Source organism: Antechinus flavipes, chromosome 6 (assembly GCF_016432865.1).
Source record: "Antechinus flavipes isolate AdamAnt ecotype Samford, QLD, Australia chromosome 6, AdamAnt_v2, whole genome shotgun sequence".
NCBI lineage: Eukaryota > Metazoa > Chordata > Mammalia > Dasyuromorphia > Dasyuridae > Antechinus > Antechinus flavipes.
In genome coordinates this window covers 80,666,084-80,689,046 of record NC_067403.1, presented here as the reverse complement: position 1 = coordinate 80,689,046, position 22,963 = coordinate 80,666,084, and the positions used below count along the sequence as shown (strand labels likewise).

General features: G+C 33.1%; 1 protein-coding gene across 1 annotated transcript in view; it reads right to left on the bottom strand.

The window, feature by feature from the left end:
* The window catches only part of MND1 (meiotic nuclear divisions 1), a 62,244-nt gene that overhangs the window by 29,205 nt on the left and 10,076 nt on the right, over window positions 1-22,963 (bottom strand). Inside the window, exon 4 of the mRNA XM_051964951.1 lies at window positions 19,056-19,204. Coding sequence (XP_051820911.1) covers window positions 19,056-19,204 — 149 coding nt within the window. The remainder of the gene's footprint in view (window positions 1-19,055; window positions 19,205-22,963) is intronic.

Sequence of the window (22,963 nt, the reverse complement as noted above, 5' to 3'; positions counted from 1 at the left end):
TAGCTGATAATCCTTACTGTGAAAAAAATTTTACACTGATCTTCTCTGATAAAGACTTCATTTCTCAAACATATAGGAAATAAGATCAAATTTATAGAAATATTAGCCATTCTTCAAAGATATTTGGTCAAAGGATATGAACAGGCAGTTTTCAGACAAAACAATTGAAGCTATCTATAGTTACATGGGGAAAAAATGCTTTAAATCACTCTTGATTAAAAAAAATTAAAAATCACTCTTGATGAGAGAAATGCACATTAAAACAACTTTAAGCTATTACCTTGCACCTGACAGATTGGCTAATAAGGCAGAAAAGGAAAATGACAAATGTTGAAGGGGATGTGGGAAAATTAAAACACTAATGTATTATTGATGAAGCTGTATATGGATTCAACCATTCTGGAGAGTAATTTGGAAGCAATACTAACTAGGCCTACATCTCAAAAAGATAAAAAACAAAAAGGAAAGTACCTATGTGTATAAAAAAATAGCAGCTCATTTAGTGGTAACAAAGAATTGGAAAACAAGGGGATGTCTATCAATTGGGGAATGGCTAACAAAGTAGTATATGACTGTGACAGAATACCAATATACTTTAAGAAATGGTAAGCAGGATGCCCTCAGAAAAATATGGAAAGACTTACATGGACTAATGCTTAGTGAAATGAGCAAAACCACTGTGCATAATAACAGCAATATTATATTATCTACTAAAAACACTTTAGCCATTCTCAACAATTCAATCACTCAAAACAATTCTGTAGGACTTATGATGAAACTTGCTATTCATCTCCAAAGAAAGAACTGGTAGAATGAAGATCGAAGATAACTTTTCATTTTTCTTTAGTTTTTTTAATCTTGTGATTTCTTTCAAAGAATGATTTACATGGAAATGTGTTCTGCATAACTATACATGTATAACCCTATGTCAAATTGCCTGCCTTCTCAATGGGGAGGTTTAGAAAAGAAGGGAGAGAATTTGGAAGTCAAAATTCGAAAAAAAAAATTGTTAAATTTGTTTTTACATGTAATTGGGAAAAAGTAAGATATTGAAAGAGATTTTAAAAAGAATCAACAAAAACTTACTGAGTGACTACTGTTTATATGTGGGGGAAAGAATTACAGGAAAGCTAACAGTTTGAGCCTTAAAGCGTTTAAGGATATAAGTTATGTCAATGAACAAACTTTTATTTAATAAGCATAACTTAGTGCGAGACACTATGCTAGGAGCTGGGAATACAAATATAAGACAAATTGTCCCTTCCTTCAAGGATATTACATTCTAAAGAGAGAAGATAAATAAAAGGAAAATATTACTGTTAATAAAAATATTAACATCCTTCATATAGTTGACAAAACAATCTTCCTAAAACAAAAGTGAGAACAACAACAAAAAAACCCTTCACACTGTACATATAATACAAAGTAATAGCAAGACTGTATGATGATCAACTTTGATTTAGTTCTTTACAGCTATAGTGATATGAAACTATCCACATCCAGAGAGAATGATGGAGAATGAATGAAGAGCAAGGAATACTATTTTTACCTTTTCTTTTTTGTGGTTTTTCCTTTTTGTTTTTTCTTTCCCAACATGATTGGTGTGGAAATATGTTAAAAATGAGTTTACTCATATAAATTATATCAGATTATTTGCTGTCTTAGGAAAGGGTGAGATAAGGGAGATAAGGAGAAAAAAAATTGGAACTCAAAGTCTTATAAAAAATTAATGTTGATGAACTGATGCTAAGTGAAATGAGCAGAACCAGGAGATCATTATACATGGCAACAACAAGATTATATGATGATCAATTCTGATGGACATGGCTCTTGTCAACAATGAGGTGATTCAGGCCAATGCCAATGGTCTGGTGATGAAGAAATCCATCTGCACCCAGAGAGAGAACTGTGGGAACTGAGTGTGTTTCACAACCTAGTATTTTCACACTTTTTATTGTTGACTGTTGTACTTGTTTTCTTTCTCATTTTTTTCCCTTTTGGATCTGATTTTTCTTGTGCAGCATGATATTTGTGGAAATATGTATAGAGGAATTGCACATATTTAACATACTGGATCACTTGATGACTGGGGGAGGGGGAAGAAGGGAATAAAATTAGAACACAAAGTTTTTTTTTTAATTTTTATTTAATTTTTACTTTATATTGACAACATTATCCCTTGCACTCGTTTCTTTTCCGATTTTTTTCCCCTCCCTCCCTCCACCCCCTCCCCTAGATGGCAAGCAGTCCTTTATATGTTGGATATGTTGCAGTATATTCTAGATACAATATATGTTTGCAGAACCGAACAGTTCTCTTGTTGCATAGGGAGAATTGGATTCAGAAGGTATAAATAACCCGGGAAGAAAAACAAAAATGCAGATAGTTCACATTCGTTTCCCAGTGTTCGTTCTTTGGGTGTAGCTGCTTTTGTCCGTCATTTATCAATTGAAACTTAGTTAGGTCTCTTTGTCAAAGAAATCCACTTCCATCAAAATATGTCCTCATACAATATTGTTGTCGTAGTGTATAATCATCTCACAATGATCACAAAGTTTTATAGGGATGAATGTTGAAAATTATCCATGTATATATTTTGAAAATAAAAGGCTATAATTTTTTTAAAAAAAAGAAAAAAATTAATGTTGAAAACTATCTTTACATGTAATTGAGAAAATAATATACTATTAAAATGTTTTAAAAGAATAAAAAAGCTTCAGAGACTTGCTAAGATAAGAATCCCACAGTCTGGTTCCAAATGGCCTTTTCTAGCCCTGGTTCGCCTTACTTCCCTTGAGGCACTTTATTTCCCAGTCCAAATGGCCAACTTGCTATCATCCCAACTCTTGCCCCCATGCTTTGGCACAGGCTGTTACCTATGACTGGCATACATATACTTCCTCCACATGGAATCTTTACCTTCCTTTACAGTTCAGCTTCAATGCCCTTCTTCCAGGAAGGTTTTCCTGATCCCCCTACTCATTAGTGCTCTCCCTCCACAAAACGTTTTCTATTAAACTTAGATGGGCACAAGGTAGATTCTCATAGTGAAATACAAGCTCTTTACAGAGAGGAACTGTTTCTTATTGCCTTTACAACATCAATGCCTTGCACGGTGCCTTCTTTGTACACAATAGACAATCACTGTTGACATTTATTCATTCTGGAATACTGAAAATTAAATTTTTAAAGAAAATTTAATAAGTACTTAATAAACACTTATTATGTGTCAGGCACTGGTACTCAGTTCTTCACAAATGTTATCTTGTTTCACTCTCACAACAACCTTAAAAGGTAAGTGCCAATTTCACTAGTATTTTACGGATAAGGAAGCTGAGGCAGAAATTAAGTGACTTCCCCAGGTTCACACAATTAGTAAGTATTTGGGACAGAATCTGAACTTGGGTTTTCCTGACTCCAGGTACAGGGCTCTCTCCATTGTACCACCCAATTGATAATTAGTAAATACTGAGGACGCACCAGGCCAAATATGTATTCCAAATACTTGGTATTTAGGTAAAACGATACTGTCCCATCTCAGGGGTTCCTCATTCATCCCGACTCTGATCCATGTCAACCACAAAAGCCCCCTCATTTTAAAAAGAGAGCATTAATGAGCTAGTGGAACCCTTCACCACCATGGAACCAATGAAAGCATGTGTCCTGTGTTATCTCGAAATGTATCTGAAGGCAGGCACACAGTCTATTACGACCAATTCATTCCCTTCCTAAAAATAAGTAATTTCTCACATGTCATGACTACCTACCTGAAGATTTCTTAAACTCACTGCCAACATCCAATGACAGACAGATCAGCTGAGCTGAAGCATTCTGAAGAGCCCATGTTGTTAATCACACTTCAGCAAATCTCTTTTCTTAACAGACTGAGAAGCCAGAAGCTCCCAATCAGCAAAAACAAAAAATAACACTGCTGTAAAAGCTTTTTACCACTTTAGGTAAGCTATTTCTCCTTTTAATCTGGGAACAGATGGAAGAAAGACTGGTTTCTGTTGTCTGATCTTGTGTCTTTTCTCACACTTTTTCACTTTAAACTTTTCCTCTCCTCAACAGCGACAATGTTCTCTTAATATAACTGACAATATAAAATATCAAATGCATGAAGCTCTACTTTCATAGATACTTAAATAACTCCCTCCTCACCAAAGCAACCAGACACTTCTACTACAAATTCTATTTACTGCACAGATATGCAGAGTCATTTCCAATTGTAATCATTAGTGTGATTTTATAATATTAACGACCCAACTCCTTCTCAAGTGTGACTTTTCCATTGGTACAACACAAAAACATGGCCCCACTCCCCATCTTATAATAAATCCAATCACAGAATCATAGATTTCAAGATGCAAGGGACCTTGGAAGCCATTTAGTACAACTGCCTCATTTTATAGATGAGGAAACTAATCATGAGAAATGGCTTAAGCAAGGTCACATTGTAAGAGGCAAGTTTTGAACATGGTTCCTTTGACCCTTAAATCCAGTTCTCTTCCCACCTGGTCTCTATCCGACCTAATTTCACAAACCATGGAATCCTCCATAGAGGATCTGCCTACAAAGTTGGAGACCTTTCCAATTTTTGTTTCTGTTCATTGTTTATGGCTATCCACCTATAGTTCTGATTTTTTCTTTATTACTAACCCAACTCCTTTCCTGGTCATACATGCCTGACATCCCTTTGGACTATTTCTCTAACTCAAAGCATTCAGGGATGCTGAAAGCCTTACAACTCTACTGATCTTTCCATTGCCTTTTGAGTCACCTGCAATTATGATATGTCTGAGACTGTAGTGCTCTACGTTTTGTGGTCATATAAAATGAAAAAATATGGAACAAAAAAAGGAGCTTGGTGACAGGGAATCAGTTAATAGTACTAAAACATAGTACAGTTCCCCAAATATGACTTTGCCCTGTATCCTTCAATAATCCAGGGATGGGTCCAGTTCAATGTCCAGCTGTACCACTAGTTCAAGATATCCACATTGATACTGGAAATAATATTGCAAGCTCAATAAGTTTCACATTCCATTGCATGTTTTTTATCCAAACAACAAAAGCACTTTAGTCTTTTGGTGGTAGTCTCCTTCCATGGAGAATTAAAAATTAGTTGAGAGCATTCCAACTAAAAACAGGAACAAAACAATGGTGCCCATTTTTGCTATTTTTATTTGATAAAGAATTGGAGTTCTAGTGATTTAAATGAGACAGAAGATATTAGAAAGATTAATATTATATGAATAGGTCGAAAATTTTTTCAGATAATCTGAAAATGTCTAGAATGACCAACTAGAAAAAATTAAGAGGCATTAAATGAGATCAGCAAAGTTACAAGATGGCGAGATTGACTCATAAAGTCATTTGCATTTTGATTTACCAATAAGAATGAAGAAAATTTTTTAAAAAGATAACCCACTTACAATTGCAATAAAATGCATCAATAAATCAAATCCCCCCAAAATTCATGAATTAACTGCCTAGGAATATATATTATCCATATAAGAAACGACTAAAAACTATATGAAATAGAGGAAGACAAACTTGATGGACCATGTTCACAAATATATTATGATATAGCAATCTTATTGCTATACTATCCGATTTAATTCACTTATATAATGCAGGGTCTAATTTAGCAATTTAATGCAATCAAAACAGCAAGAAGTTTCTTTAAACAAACAGAAAAAGTAATAATGAAATTTAAATGAAAAACAAATGTGCGAGAATATTAAGAGACTAAAAAAAAAAAAAACAAATTAAAGCACTTGTGCTTTTAAACTTTAAAAATATTAGAAAGTAGGTATCAAAAATATTTAGCAATATGCAAAAAGAAAAGAAATGAATGATATAAAAGGACAGAGATAGTCAAATGCAACAAAAGATTAGTATGATAAACTTTCATATAACAAAACTGAGATGCAGTTAGTTTAGCAAACATACTTGGGAAAAGTTGGTAGAAACTTGTTGGGAAATGGATTTAAACACACATTATAGGTACTATATAACTGAATTCCAGAGGTTGAAGAGATTTAAACATAAAAAATGAATTGTTAAAAAAAGATGGAAGTACAATATTGTAAATATTTATTAAGGTTCAAATAAGTATACTTAAGCATATCAAAATAAATATCTATCAACAAAAACAATATAAACCACATTGGGAACAATATCTATGGTGAACAGAGAAATAGAAACTTGAGATATAAAATATAGAATGACCTATGCCTTTGTATCCTTTCACCCCAATCTAATTCCTATTCATATTCTTTGATTCCTAATATATAAGAAAATATCTTTTGGTCAAAAGTATCTGTCTATATATTTTGGGACATAAAACCCTTAGCTTAGATTTTTGATACAAAGCTGTTTTTTCTATTTGACCAACTCTTATCATAGATGTGTTCATTTTTGTGCAAAAGCTTTTCAATTTCTCTTCCTTCCTTCTTTCCTTTTTTTGGGGGAGGAAATTGGGGTTAAGTGACTTTCCTAGGTCACACCGCTAGTAAGTGTCTGAGGCCACATTTGAACTCAGATCCTTCTGACTCTAGGGTTGCTGCTCCATCTATTGTACCAACTAACTTCAATTTCGTGTAATCAAAATATCAAAAATACCTTTATCTTTTATCATAATCTGTAACACCAATATATATATATATAACCAATAATATATATTGGTTAAGAATTCATATCCTATCCAAAGCTGTGAAAGGAATATGATCTGCCTTTCTTGTAAGTTTTTTTATGATAGGCTTTTTACTATTCAGGTTACATACCAATTTTGGGTTTTTTATGGAATATAGTACAAGAAGCTGCCTTAAGTCTATTTTTTGTCATACTATTTTCCAGTATCCCAATAGTTCTAATCAAATAAGAAGTTCTTTCCTGGGTAATATATGTTTTCTGATTCATCATACTTTGGTTTATTGGGTTCAAGTAATTGTTTCTTCTTTGTCTAGACTATTCTATTGATAGAACTAAATAAAACAAATCATTTTCAAAAGCATATATATATATATGTTAATCTAATAAATAAAAAGAAGCATGTTAAAACAATTTTGAGGTACTATGTTTATATTTATCAATTTAATTTAAAACAAAACCAAAAACCCACGAGGCTCCACTAGGCTGGCAGGAATCGGATTCATATTTTCAAAAATTGTTTTTCCTCATTTTAAAGCATTTATTTTACTTTCTAAAGTTGTACTAAGGTAGAACTACTAATGAAATACAATCATCATCTTTGGCATTCTGCTTCTTTAACATTCTTCCTCAGCAACCAATGACAGCTAGCATACTTTGATACAACTAATCTGGATTTTTCTATTGCAAAAATTTATTGTTTTAAGGGTTTCCCATACTCACCAGTTATATAGAAAGCCTATATTTTCTAAGAAGAAGCTCCATAATCAATAAATGGAACGTCAGTGGCACATTACATTATATCATTCTGTAGGCTTTGCAATAGTCATTTATAATTTTTTGGTAATTTCCTGCTCTGTGAACTTCCCCAAAATTCTTTTTCTCATTCTTTAAAATAATTTCCTTTTAATGGCCTTTTTCATGATTTGCAAAATACTCCTCTTTTATCACTTCCCTTATTTGAAGATCCACTAATTTCTCCTCTTTGATTTTGACTCTCTGATTTTTAAAAAAAAAAAAATTTTCAGATAAATAAAATCTGTAACATTTTGATCTATAATGGGTTTTTTTTTGTTTTTGGTTGAGGCAATTGGGTTAAGTGACTTGCTCAGGGTCACACAGCTAGGCAGTGTTAAGTATCTGAGTCTATAATGGTTTTTTAAATTTTTTTTCATTAATCCAAGTTTAATGTATAAATTTTTTGGCAGGAAACTTTTTTTTTTAAAGAACTAGTGTTTGGATTACCAAATTTATTTCCTTCTGTAATTAATTATTTCCTTTGGAGTCAGTGGTTTAAAAAAAAAAAGGAATTTTTTTCACATGACTGTTATATTTACTAAGAAAGCAGTGATATTTGTTATACCCATGTTATAACCTTAGTAAAAAAAAAAAAAAAACAAAAAAACAAACAAAAAAAAAAAAACAATTCCTTTCAGATCCTCTCAGGTATACCAAGAATACTTTTCAAACTTAATGGTTTGAGAGAAGTTTTCTGTTTCATATTTATTTTAGTACTCTTATCTCTTTTAATTTGGACACAAAGTTCAGTTTATCAGTTTTATGTAAATGAAGATCATGAAAAAGATCATGTAGATATGACTGAGCTATTAAATTAAGATCTGAGGACAAAAAGCTTATTTCAAATGTGAAATCACATCTGCTGGTCTAGGATAGTAGATGTAGCATTGGACATAGCATCTGGAGACATGTTATTAAATCCAGCCTCAGATACCAATAGCTGTGAGATCCTAAACAAGTCAACTTGATTTCTCTAAGATTCATTTTCCTCATCTGTCCAGTGGGGAAGTTTGACTTGATGGTATCTCAAGTTCTATTATTCAATGTTCTTAGTTTATCTTTTTTGAGTCTCATGAATACAATCTAAATTATGAAGTTATTTCTCTTCCACACCCCTGAACTTAAATCCAGAACTTCTGGCTCAAAACATAGAGCTCTTCCCCCCATACCATGCTGCCTTTCTCAGTTTGGGATATGGAATCATAGTAGTACTTCTTATACACTCACATACTTATTGCAAATAAGATTTATAAGGGTCCAGCAAGTCCTCACACCAGAAGTGCCGGTCATCCCTGAACACCCCACATATTGGCTCACCCTATTACAAGGCAGTAAGGCTAGAAAAACTGGGGTTTCCACTTCAGAAGCTCTCCTGTGGGCAAATGTCTACAAACTAGGAAAATTTTCCTTGCAGATTTTAAAAGGAGAAACTTAGCTGACAAGGGTTACAGAAATAAAGACAGACAAAAAAAAAAAAAAAAAGATTTTTTTCCCTTGTTTTGTAAGAATTTTATTGCATTGTAAACTAATTATAGATGGAAAATGTAACTGAAATGTAATATTTTGCTATAAACTTCCAAATTTTGGTTTGGAAATTTTTATAAATTCTGAAATATCCTAGTGAACTTCTAGAATTTGAACTCCATTAGAATTAAATTATATAAAAACAGCTCACCTTTCTATTACTATCTTCCTTCCCCTGGAGAATGACAGATTTGTTGTTTTAGTATAAGGGAAGAGGGTGAAGAATGCTAAGAAAGTCTTAAAGCAAAGAAAATAAAAGAATGGTTTGCAGTCTAAAGCTTTTGTGCCTTAACAGGTTAAATTTTATACTAAAAGGATATTTTAACACTATTTTTTTCTGTGAATGATTCAACAGAATGTTATTGTTGGGATAAATTTAAAGTGAAAGCACCTAAAAGAAATTGAAATAGATTAATTAACTTGAAATGTAAAATAAAAATTTTCAATTTATTAATACAATATAAAAAAAGGAGTGATTCAATTAAATATTAGACTAGGAAGTAAAGATGAGATGGACTTAAGACAATAGTGAATTTAAGAGAACTGTTGAACTGAGATGCAATGAGAAAGATGCAGTTTTGAAATTTGTAGGGCTTTAATTAAAGTCCACTGGAAAAGAAAAAAGAAAATGAGAAAGTTTAAATGGTAGAGATTAGAGGAAAATGGGTAGAAATTTAAAGAAAGTTGGAATCCATTTGTACTGACAATATGAATACTGGGTTTGAAAGCAAAGGGTTTCAAACTATGGAAAGCGAGGTTTGAAGTGGTTTTGTTCTCGTTAAAATAGAAAGAATATAATTAACTTTCTTTCATATGGAATAATTTCAATATACCATACTAAAATTCTGTCTTTAAAGGACCGTTAAAAGGGTCGAATCTTTAGAACCTCAAGGGCCTCAAAAAAGGGGATGAGAATGTGAGACAACCACCATAAATCTCTGAAACTGAGCAAATTGGAAACAATGAAGTCTATGATTTGAGGTGGTGGCAGCTAGGCACGTAGGAAAACTGAAATTTTAAATGCTATTTGTAATTGTAAATTTAGAGTTGACTGAGTTTGTCCTAAAATTAAATTAAATATGGTTTCTTTTAAAGTGAGATTTATTCTCCTATATGATATTTGATCTTTATAGATAGAACAGTACTTACTGCAAATTCTATTTGATACTTGGCTTCAAGGCATTAATAAGAATGAAAAGACTAATTATTTCAAATTTACTCTATAGTGGTTTTTGGATGCAATTAGTAAAGAACACCAAATTAAAAGATGAATAAAGTGATTTTCTATGTTAGATGATTTGGAAATGCAATCAATTGAATTGATGTTATTTGCCTGGTAATGTTTTGTTTTGCATTTTAAAAATCCATAATACCATCTATATAATTGTAAGGCTTCTAATATTTCTTGTATTGTAATATGTAGGGAATTATTGTATTAAGAAATGCTATTAATTAGAAAAATGATACTCAGAAAATGATATAATTATTTCACCAGAAAATTAACTCCTCTTTTGATCAGTAGGCTGTGAAATTATGAATTTAAATTAATTCCGTATGTTTTTCTTTACAGAGGCATTATCTTTTTTTTGGGGGGGGGGGCTTGTCTAATTTTCTGTCCTCCCCTGGGTCTGCTGCCTTAGTGAGATTGTAAAATACAATCAACTGTGGGAGAAGTTGCTGAAAAATGCTAGAAAGTTAATGAGAAATTCGAATATCTTACACTTGAAATAAGGGGATTTACAAATTTGTTTTATAGAGAATGATTTTTATTGGATAAATTGTTTGGCCATTGCTTATGAAAATCATGAAAGTTACACGTGGAATAGTACATATTGAAGTTACATCTCTGAGTCAATTTAGTCTTAACAGACCCCAGACTTAAAGATTTAATTTTACCTTAGAGATTAATATGTAAATTTCAGATATGGAGAAGACTGGAGGCTTACAATGAATAGTCAGTGTTTGGGGGGTTTTGAGTAAACCGTACTGAATTCACTACATGTGTGCAACTCCAGAATGTGATTGTTCTTAATTTCTAATGATTGATTTCTGCTCCAGGATAGATTTAAACTAGAAAGGATAAATAAAATAAGGCCTTGTATTTGTTTTCTATTAACTATTATTGTAACAACATGAGAAAAATAGTAACTATATTTAGTCCTTAACTTGTTATTTTAGCTAAAATCTTTTAGGATTGAAATTTGTATATTACTTAAGGGAAATGCTATGTGTTACTCAAAGGGAGGGTGATCTGAAACTGCTATAGGGCTTGGAAAGGTTGAGAGGACAACCTTGCTAAGGTAAGATTCTCTTAACTTAGTTTCCCTATTCTGCTACTTCCTTTATGTACAGGAAATTCTTTCCCTCATTAATTCTGAGCTTGGCTATCACAGCCTGTGAATAATGTGGAATTTTGCTATATGATTGGCTGTTCTAGAATAAAAGTTAACTGTTTCCTACTTGAAATCAAACAGAATTAAAGAAGCTTGTATTCTATGAATGATTCATCAAGGAGGTCTTTTATTGGCTTATGGAGCACTTAAAAACATTTGTATAGATGAACAAGTAGGTAGGTATATATGGTCCTATTTATTCATAAGAAGTGATTTTGTACTGAGGTTCAGAAAAAAATTTCACATAAATTTATTTCAATTAGTTACATAGTACAATCAACTATATAAAATGATGTCTTTCTCATAGATGTTTTTTTTTTTGCCTGAAAAGAATAGAAAAGGAACTATGATTTAGAAAAAAAGAAAGAAGAATTAATTTTCTGATAGAATTTGAATAATTTTGGACAGAAAATGAACTGTGACATAAATGCTGATAGTTATTATTCAGTCATTTTCTGTTATGTCTTACTATTCAAAACCCTAGTTAGGGTTTTCTTGGTAAAGAAACTAGAGCAGTTCACCATTTCCTTCTCCAGCTCATTTTACAGCTGAGGAACTGAGGCAAACAGGGTTAAGTGACTTGCTCAGGGTCATATGGCTAGTAAGTGTCTACGGCCAGATTTAAACTCAGGACTTCCTGATTTTTTTTGACTTCAGACCAGGAACTCTATCCACAGGCCACCTAGTTATCCCATGCATAAATGTAAAGGCTTAAATCTCCTTGAAAAAATATCATTTTATATTGTTTTTTCAAGGAGAATAAATTTTAATAAAATCAGTATGATTCAGACCAGTTCCAATTATCTTGTGATGAAGAGAGCATCTATACCCAGAGAGAGTAATGTGAGAACTGAGGGTGGATCACAATATAGCATTTTCACTCTTTTTGCTGTTGTTTGCTTGCATTTTATTTTCTTTCTAATTTTTTTCCCATTTTGATTTGATTTTTCTTGTGCAGCAAGATAATTGTATAAATATGTATGCATATATTGGATTTAACATATATTTCTATCATGTTTAACATATATTGGACTACTTGCCATTTAGGGGAGGAGGTGAAGGAAGAGGCGGAGAAATTGGAACACAAAGTTTTGCAAGAGCTAATGTTGAAGAATTATCCATGCATAAGTTTTGAAAATAAAAAAGCTTTAATAAAAAAATTTAAAAATTAAAAATAAAAAAAATTAAAATCAGTAGAATTATAGTAAAAAGACATCAACTGGGGAAATAATTTTTTCATCAAGTATCTCTGGAAAAAGTCTGATGTCAAAGATAAATAAAAAATTGATATAAATATACAAAGCCAATAGCCATTTCTTAATAGATAAATGTTCAAATGATATAATCAGTTTTCAAAAGAATGAAAAAATTTAAAGGACCATATGGAATAGGCTCCAAATAACTAATAAGAGAATGTATAATTAAAACATCTCTGATTTCATTTCACACCCAACAAATTGGCAAAGATGCTATAAAATGGAAATGTTAACATGAGGGAAAGAAAGGCTCACTATTACAGTATTGGTAAAGCTGTGAATCTGTCAAAAAATTCTGAAAATAGTTTAATGAAAGAAAATTTACTAAGATGACCCAACAGTCTTAATCCTTGGCAAATATTTGAATGAGGTCAACTACTAAGAAAAAAATTACCATAACAAAATATTAATGAAGCATTTTTGAGGTCCTAAAATATGGGTGTGATGGAATATGACAATACTGGGGGCCCTCAGATGTTCCAGTTTTGATCCTACATAAGAAATGGTAAATATGAAGATTTCAGGGAAATCTGGAAAAACTTGTATGAAATAACACTAAAAACACCAGAATTCAGATTAATGGAACGACCGATTTCTTCCAGAAAGGCAATTATGAAACATTTATCTTTTCTCCAGATTGATGTCACAAAAGACTATTTGTTGATTTGCTTTAACTTTTTCAACAATGACTAGGTAAAAGGGAGGATTTTACAATGATTTTTTTAAGCATCAAAATATCCTAATATAAATAGGTTGGATTTTTTTTTAAACAAACTGGGCTCTTTAGTAAGCCATTTGCTCTATACTTATTTATAAATCATCATCCTGTGCTCATAGTCAAAAACAAAATAATAAAATGAGCGTCTTTCAAAGACAACTTTCAATACCATGTTGCCTAGTAAGCACAGTAAATAAGTAAGCACATTTTATCAATTTGCTCTTTAAAAAACTCTAAATTAGGGGTTCTTAACGTTTGTGTGTAAGAGAGAAAGAGAGGGAAGGAGGAAGGGAGAGAGGAAAGGAGGGAGGGAGGAAGGGAGAGAGAGAGAGAGAGAGAGAGAGAGAGAGAGAGAGAGAGAGAGAGAGAAGGAGAGACAGAGCGAGGAAGAGAGAGAGACACACAAAGAGAGAAACAGAGAGAAATAGACAGACAGACAGGTAGAGATAGAGAGAAGAACAGACAGAGAGAGAAGGAAGAGAGAGAGGAAGAGAGAGAGAGAGGACTTCTTTGAAAGTCTGGTAACTCCTCCTTCCATTCACTCCTGCTACTCTGCCTGATTTAAACAAGAGAGCCCTCCCAAGATAAACTCCTAAATTCTCATCTCCTCACTCTGTTGCAGTCTAGACTAGACTGACATCACCTCCTTTAACCTCCTCTTTCCTCAGTTTGGAGAGCAGACTATCACTTTTCTCCCAAAACTTTCCCATAATTTCCTTGGTATTCCCCTTGCTCCAGACCATTTCCAGCCACCTTTTAAGCTCTTCCCTTCCCTTTAGATAGTAAACTCCTCCAGGATAGAGACTATTTTTCGATTAATTCTATCCCCAGGGCTTCGAACAGTGCCAGGTACTTAATAGAGACTCAAATGTTTATTGGATAGAAATGGATTAGAATACGGTATTTAAATGGATAAAACAAAATATTAGGATTACAAGGAGAACAATTATATTGAAGTAATTATCAATTAAAAAAAAAAAAAAAAACTAGCTTCAGGAGCCTGGCGCTAAGAAACTTTGCTCCAAAATAAAAATTGAACATCTGCAATTCTGAGAATCAGTGAGATACTGTGAAAACAACATTAGACTGGTGTTAGGAGACTTGAGTTCACATTTCTCTCATGACTCTAGCAGTGTGACCATTAATGTATCATGTCAACTCTCCTACCTCATACCCCAAGAGACCAAGGACCCTTGGTCTAGAAAGCTAGCCTTAGAGTCAGAAAAACTTGGATTAAAATATGGTGTCTAACAATTACAAATAGTGTGGCCATGGGCAGTGATTTTACTTTTCTGGTCTCAATTTCCTTAATGACAAAATGGAGATAACAGTATCTCTAGTACCCACTAACTGCTGTGGTGAGGCTCAATGTACAAACTTGAATACACAATATCAACTTTATCTATAATTATCATTCCCTCTTCTTAATGACAGCAGCTAGATGATGCTCCACCTGGCTCCAGCCAGACCAGGAGTTAGGAAACCCTGAATTCAAATGTGACCTCAGATAATCTGTGTGTCGTTGTTTGCCTCAGTTTCCTCATCTGTAAGATGGAAAAGGAAATGACAAACAAACCACGCCTGTATCTTTGCCAAGAAAACCCCAAATGGAGTTGGATATGACTGAACTCCACCTCTACAATGCTATCTATATTGTCACAGACAGCTAGTACATGCTTTTATGCTGGCTTACCTGTTCTTTAAAAACTACAAGAATGATTTTGGGGAAATGGCTGCAAATAATCATTAAAACATTGAACATTTTAAAAATAGTATGGAAAAAGAAAATCATTTAATCTATGTCTAAGTTTATTCATCTATCTGGAATAGATGGTCTCTGGGTTCCCTCCCAGATCTTAATATATGATCCTATGAAGGATGGAATGAACCATGGATTTTTGTCTAGGAGACTTTTTTGTAGATCTCAAACTCCAAATAATTACTGCAAGGTCATCTGTGAATAGAAACATTTCAAAGCTAATTTGAATACCATACATAATATATATGCTAATATGTATATTAGCATATCAAAACCAAGGCACTTTTCAATTACTCCAGCCTCAGGCAGATTTGTGGTTATCCTCAATCCACAAAGCATTTACCCAGAAGGATTGGATTTGGTGTGGTTTATTTTTATTTTTTTATTTTTTGGGGGGGTGGGGTGGGGGTTGTGATAGCTACAATTCAAGGCAGATAGGATTGGAGCTGCGTGAGGGGAAGAGCCTGAAAAATAAACTGAAAGCAAAGAGTCAGACTTTACAATTCTTCATTGTATCAAGGTTTTTTTTTCAGTGTTGGTTCGAATTGCTGACGAAGTTATGAGTTTTTAATGAAAGGTAATATTTAAGGCTTGCTATATAAAGCAAACAACAAAATTCTTATTAAGGCAAAGTTAGACTATTAAAGCAGTCAACAGTATGCTAGTGACTATTATCACAATTAAGGAAGATATATTATGAAAAAGAAGTTTATTAAAAGTATTTCCTTTTTGGACAGAAGCAGCTACACCCAAAGAAAGAACACAGGGAAATGAATATAAACTGCTTGCATTTTTGTTTTTCTTCCCGGGTTATTTCTACCTTCTGAATCCAATTGTCCCTGTGTAACAAGAGAACTGTGCGGTTCTGCACACATATATTGTATCTAGAATATATTGTAACCTATTTAACATGTAAAGGACTGCTTGCCATCTGGGGGAAGGGGTGGAGGAAGGTAGGGAAAAAATTGGAACATAAGCGAGTGCAAGGGATAATGCTGTAAAAAATTACCCTGGCATGGGTTCTGTCAATAAAAAGTTTTAAAATAAATTTTAAAAAAAAGTATTTGAATACTTTTGAATAAAATCTCATTATAGGCCCTTAAATTGTATAAAAGGGATTATTTCCTTTCTTCGGTATTCAGTGGATCTCTCCTTCTTGAGAGGTACTCTTGGTAGTTAGATAAAAATTATAATTTTTAACCATAGTAAGATAAAGTGGACTCAGTTATTTTATTCCACACAGTTTATTTCCAACAGGAAACTCTTTGTGAAGGTCCAGATTCAGAAATGGGATATCAAGAATCATTTTATCTAGTCCTTTCAATTCACAGAAATTTGAGGAAAGGAAACTGAGGTCCAGAAAGGTTTTAATTGAGATTTATTTTGTAAACAACAGAAAAGAAATATTAAGTATCATTTTAAGTTCCGTGCCACTCAATAGCTACCAGCTATCAGAGAATGAATTACAATAAATTCCTATATTTTCTTAAAATTAGTAAATTAAGTGCTTGTATGTTTCAGACCCAAAGACACTCAAAATGAAATTTCCCTATATTTCTAGATGAAAATATTGCCAGGCCAAGTTCTAGAAATTAATAATAAGAAGAATTGAAAATAGCCAAAATCCATTTTCTGATAGCTATCCCAAATGAGATGAAAAGAAACCGTTTTCCAGGCTGAAAAGCTGAATGGCATTCTTTTTAAATATTCAGAGTCTGGCCATGGATAGAAACAAAAACCCAGAAAAGAGCGTAATGCTTGGAATTGACCCAATAAGGGAAAAGAAAGGAATTTGGGCTCAGAAGACAAATGCTGACATCAGTGTTAGTCCACTGGGTTAGCAGAATCACAATCTGGATGTTTAGTTCAGTAAAACTACTTAAAAATTCACAAGACATTTTGGAAAACAAATGGTAGTAGAGGACTCCAAAGATGGCAGGCTCATTAAAAATAATTAGATGTGACTGAAAGAAACAGTTCAGTAAATTTCTTGTGAGCCCTAAATCAATGGTAATGAAATTGGCTTAAATGATATTAATTGGCTGTAAATTTGGAGGCTTGTGTTGTTGAAGCATTATATTAAAATAAATTTCTGTTTACCATTGGCCCCTTAATACAAAGCTTGATTTAGAACAAAATAATTTGAGGTATTTGTCCAAGATAAAAATTGAATTTTTCTCTATCCAAATAAATTTTAATTAGTGGAAACATGAAAACTAAAGTCTTTGCTCTCATGTTCAAAAATATCATGGAATTTAGAAGTACAATTAGAAATAAATCCTATTTAAATCTCTGAGTAGACTAACATTAGACTACTTCAAGAATGAATCAGAACTAATAAACAAGAAAAATGCTACTATCAATAAGCTAGGTAATAATTTAAGATATTAAATTTATTAACAAAAAGTAAAAAAAAAAAAAGTCCTGATAGGATTAAACACAGTGCCATGACCCTCCAAAAAGTTAAAAACCTCAAGTGCAGAGAGTTGGATTCACATTTTCTCATAATCGTTTTACTGGAAGCCCTCTGGATACTGGTGACCTATCTTGAAATCTCATGATACTTAATATCTGGATATCAATGGATTGCATAGGTTATCCACAAATTATCCCTCACTCTTGGCATTTTGGGCCAACCCATCTTTTTCTCTTATCATACACCTTTACAATTCTTTACTCAACTTCTGCTCAATTCTTTCTAATTAATACTACAATATATTGCAATTTATTCCAATAACTTCACCACATAAAGCATGAAAAATAACGTAGGTTACAATCTAGATATTTTATATAAAACTACCACAACAAAAGATGCAGTGAAATCCTATTGATTTGTTGTTGATACAAATCAGTTCCTACCAAAAACAAACATACCACCCTCACTGCCATTCCCAACCATTTGAGGCAAAAATTAGATGCACATTAAATAGACAACAAAAGTCAAGAGACATGAGTTCAAGTTGCCACTCTTGACCCATAAATGGATTATGTAAACAAGGGCATGACACTCAGTGTTAACTCTACTAAAAATTGAAGAAAAGTTTTCCAGTCTTTATTGATAAAGGAGAGTTTCTTCAGAATTTCCCCTTACCAATGAAATTATAGATTCAGGGAGAAAAAAAAAAACACAAAATATTTTGAGTAACATTTTTAGCAATTTATTACAGTCCTAAAGATGTATTAATGATATAATATCATCAAAAAATCATCAAAAAATTATCTTTATTATAATGGTGTAAAATGGATTTTTTTTCTGTTAAAAAGGTTTTTTTGTTTTCATTTTTGTTTTGTTTTGTTTTGTTTTGTGTTTTTTTAGCAATAAGTTAAAAGAGTAGACTCCAGGTATAGAAGTTCCTTCCACTAAGAGAATGGAAGGTATCTATGACTTACTGGTTTAGTCTTTACCCAGAATCACTTAGAGGTAGTAATAGTCACGGATAGAATTTAATTGATTTAGTGCTAAATACTTTGAGATATTTGCCCAAGGTAAATACTGAATTTTTCTCTATCTAAAGCATTTTTTAGTGGAAAATATGAACACTGAAAAGTCTTAGCTCTTACTTCAAAAATAGCATGGAATTTAGATATACAAATAGAAACAAATCCTGTCTAAGCCTGAGAAGACATTTCACAAATGAATGATATTCATAATAGATACATGAACTACTTCAATAATGAAAATCAGAACTATTAAACAAAAGTAATGCTACTATCAACAAGCTAGGTAAAGATAGAAGGCACTAAATTTGTTAGTAAAAAGAAAGACTTAAAAAAAGTTCTGATAGAATTAAACAAAGTCATAAAATTTTGATTAAAGTTCACTAGGTTAGGCCTTCCTGACATTAAGCCTATTACTCTACCCTGCCATTGCTGCTATCACTGAAAAACATGAACAAATCCTATTCTCCTTTCACAAAGAAAAATCCTATTTTTTTTCCCTAACTCTTGCTTACCTGAGTTGACAATGTCTCTAGTTTTCGTTTCCTTGCATGCAACGCTTTGCTTGGAAAAGCCCAGAAATAATTAGATGTCCCAATCCTCTCAGAGTCCACCATGCCATCATCAACTAGGCTTTGAAGGACTTCCTTCACTGACATGGCAGCTACCAGAAAGAAAAAGAGTATTTTAAACTTAATAACACACAAAGATAACACATGAATGAAAAATTGCATTAATGGCACCTAAGGCATGAGGGGTTAAAATGCCCCTAGGAAGAAATATATATCTCAATACTTTAAAAAATTGTAGGGTCTGGACTTTATTCAAGAGGACTGCTGAGTACAATAAAGAAAGCCAAACACCTAAGTCAGTTTACATGTGCCAGTATTTAATATGGGGAATGAACAAGTAATTGCCTTTGATTTTCATGAGAGACAGACGGTGCAGAGGATAGAGGGTCAGGAGGAATTGGATTCAAGTCCAGTCCCTGATACATACTGTCTGTGTGATACTGAGCAAGTCATTTAATCCCTAGGCAACTCTAGATTGCAGGAGCCCCAATGCAGGGAGTCTTTACCATGGGAGTTTGCCACATCAATGAAACCTATCACTCTGGATGCCCCCCAAACAAACAAAACCCAGCCATATAAGGAAGATTGGGCAAGATTTAGAGTAGTCATTGGAAATAATCTTTTGAAATTATTCAACTTCTTTGAGTATGGGTCAAGGCAATACACTGTTGAATATGTCAAACTTGATGCACTGAGTACGCTGGTCCCCTCTTCTCAAAGCAGTCCTTTGCCTCTCTGTCATCTCATGCTCACATTTATTTTCTTTAACTGGATTCTTGCTTTTGATATTAAAAAACAACTTTTTTTTATTCATTTTGAAATCTCCAGACATTCCTCAAAACTTTTGTGGGCCTCCCTAATTGTTAGTTTGCAGCAGGCTGGCTAGTTTGACAAAGTTACATGGCCAGTGGTGGCTCCTTGAACCCATCTCCTGACTTGAGTCTGGTTCTTCATAAACTATATGTTACCGCCTCAAAAATGATTGGAGATGGGGATGGGGAAGAGATGGTAGAGACTCCTTGGACTAGTGCTTCTGCAGTTTATCCTGGGCAGTTGCCTAGAAGTTAAATGACTTGACCAGGATCACACAGCTAGCATATACCAGGGCTGGACTTGACCCTAGTTCTGGTTAACTTCTTGTATCTATTGTGCCATATTGTATCTCGTGAAAATCAAAGGCATTTTAATAATGTCATTCCCCATGTTAAATACAGGCACATGTAAACTGACTTAAGCCTTTAAAATAGAAAAGCCAACACACAGCAGAATAACCTAGACATCTTAATAGCAAAGAGACTGCTTTGTCAATATGTTTATAAGACTTTCATCCATTTTTATTAATGACTAGATTCTTAAGAAAACAAAATGTTCAAATTAAACCACTAGATACTGCAATTTAAGCTTCTAAAACAATGTAAAACATAAAATGAATGTCTCACAAATATTCTAAGGGGCCAGTGATCTCATCTATGTGGGAACTCCCTATATCTCTGTGGACTGCAAGCCATATCTACTCACTCCTTCCATGATATCTTTGGTCCCTGACCACCCCAGCGCTTCACCTATGGAGGGTCCCTAACAGATGAGACTTCTCTTGTTTTCTCTTAACTTTGTGGTGCTACTATACCAGTGTAGCCCTCAGGCTATTCATTATGGTCTATTGGGAATGAATGTATCACTGTGCAAGACTTAAATTTTTTAACATTAAAAAGAAATTAGAGTCACTGAATCATGTCAGTTCCTTAACTGACCAGGGAATAAAAGTTCACCTGTGTATAATGATTTATTGAAAATATACACTTATGAAAATGTAATTAAACAACTACTTGGTGCAATCAAAAGAATGCTAGGCCCGGAATCAGGAAAACCTAAGTTTACATTCAGTCTCAGACATTCACTAACTGGGTCAACCTACATAAGTCACAATCTATTTGCTTCAGTTTCCTCAATTGTAAATCTGGGGATAATAAAAGCCCTTACCTCATGGGGCTATTATGAGAATCAAAGGAGATGTTTATAAAACATTAAACAGAGTTCCAGGCACACTTTGGTGCTATATGAATACTAGCTATTACTGTTCTTGTAAGTATCAAATGAACTAATAAAATAAAGTGCTTTGCAAATCTTAAAGAGTTACTAATCAGTATATAATTCAGAATTAACTCTTGCTCTTTAAATTTTTCAGAACTAAAACCAATTTTTTGTCATTCAGTTCTCTGCAGCTAAATTCTGTTTAATTAGGAGATATTGTATAACAGATAGCCTACAGAATTTGCAGTCAGAAAATCTGGGTTCATGTCAACACTTCCTGGTTTCATATACCTTCAAAAATCTGGCCAAGATGACTGCTTGAACAAAAGATAATACTCAGCTGTTACAAACCAATTCTAGCAAATACTTGAAGTCCCAACTAAACTGAAAATTGATGAAGAAATTGAAAGAGAAACTGTAATAAGTAACTTTTCCCACTCCAAAACTACACAAAAAGTCTGCCAGCAGTCTATGTGAAATAGGAAAATGGGCCCTAAACCAGTAAAGCTCACAGCTAGCCAGTGTGGTTCTGTGTTCAGATGAAGTAAGAGGCTCCCTAAGAAAGCTCCAGAGTGGTCAGAAAGCCCCAAATCTTAGAAAATCCGGAGAGCAGCAGCAGGCAGCAACCACCACCTGACTACAGCACTTTGACCAACATACCCAAGGCCAGGATCTCTGAGGTCTCTAATATTCTGTCCTAGCATGCTGGAATGACCCCTGACAACATAGTGCTCTGAACCTTAAAGTTGAAAGGAGAATGAATCCTGAGAGGTGAAAGCAAGCTCAACAATTAGTTCTCCAAGAGAAAGAGACTAAGTAGGGTTGAAGACCTCAACCAAAATACATAAAGGGGCAAAGCCTGGCCTTGGCATACAGCCTCCAGGAAGTAATGCTAGAAAGGAATAAGCCAAAGAAATTTTCATCAATATCAACAATTATTTCAAATCAAAAACAATTAAATCAAATCCCCCCCAAAGAAGTAAGTCTATAACAACTTCAAGTTTAGACTCAAAGAAAAAAAAAAGAGATTTTTCTATAAGCTCTATATGAATACTTAGAACAAATGAGCAAGAGATAAAAAATGAAATAAAATTTCTGGGAGAAAGAATTGGAAGAATAATGAATAACTTAGACAAGAGAATGGTAAACTTTAACCAAGAAATAGATTCCAGAAAACTTGAAAATGACAACAATAAAATGACTCTGTGAGACAGCAAGAAATATGGAGCAAAATCTATAGGCTGAAAAAAATTTTTTCAACTGGAAAAGATGTCAAAGAAATATATTTTATGAATCAATGAACTTCCTGATTTTTTAAAAAAAACTCTGGACACCATATGGCAAGAAGTCATAAATGAAAAATCTCCAGATCTAGTAGGACTAGAGGCCAAAGTAAAGATAATGAAAAAAAATCTACATATCATCTCCTGGAATAAATACAGTAATGGCAAAGCCAAAATCCAGACTCCCTATATCAAAGAAATAATGCCATAAACAATCAGAAAGAAGCAATTTGAAGGACAAAGAAATACATACAGTTGGGAATACATAAAACTTGGCAGTTTCAAATATAAATTAGAAGAGATCTTAGAAAATAATATTCTAAAAGATAAAAAAAATAGGATAACAGTCAAGCTGAGTATAATCCAAAATGAGAATAAAATATAGATTTTTAATAGAATAAAAGACTTTCAAGAAGTTCTAATGGAAACGTCCAGAATTAAGCAGGAATTTTGAAATGCAAACATAAAAGAACAGAGAAACCTAGAAAGATAAATTTAGTCGAACAATCAAAAGGAGCTATATCATGATATAGCGCT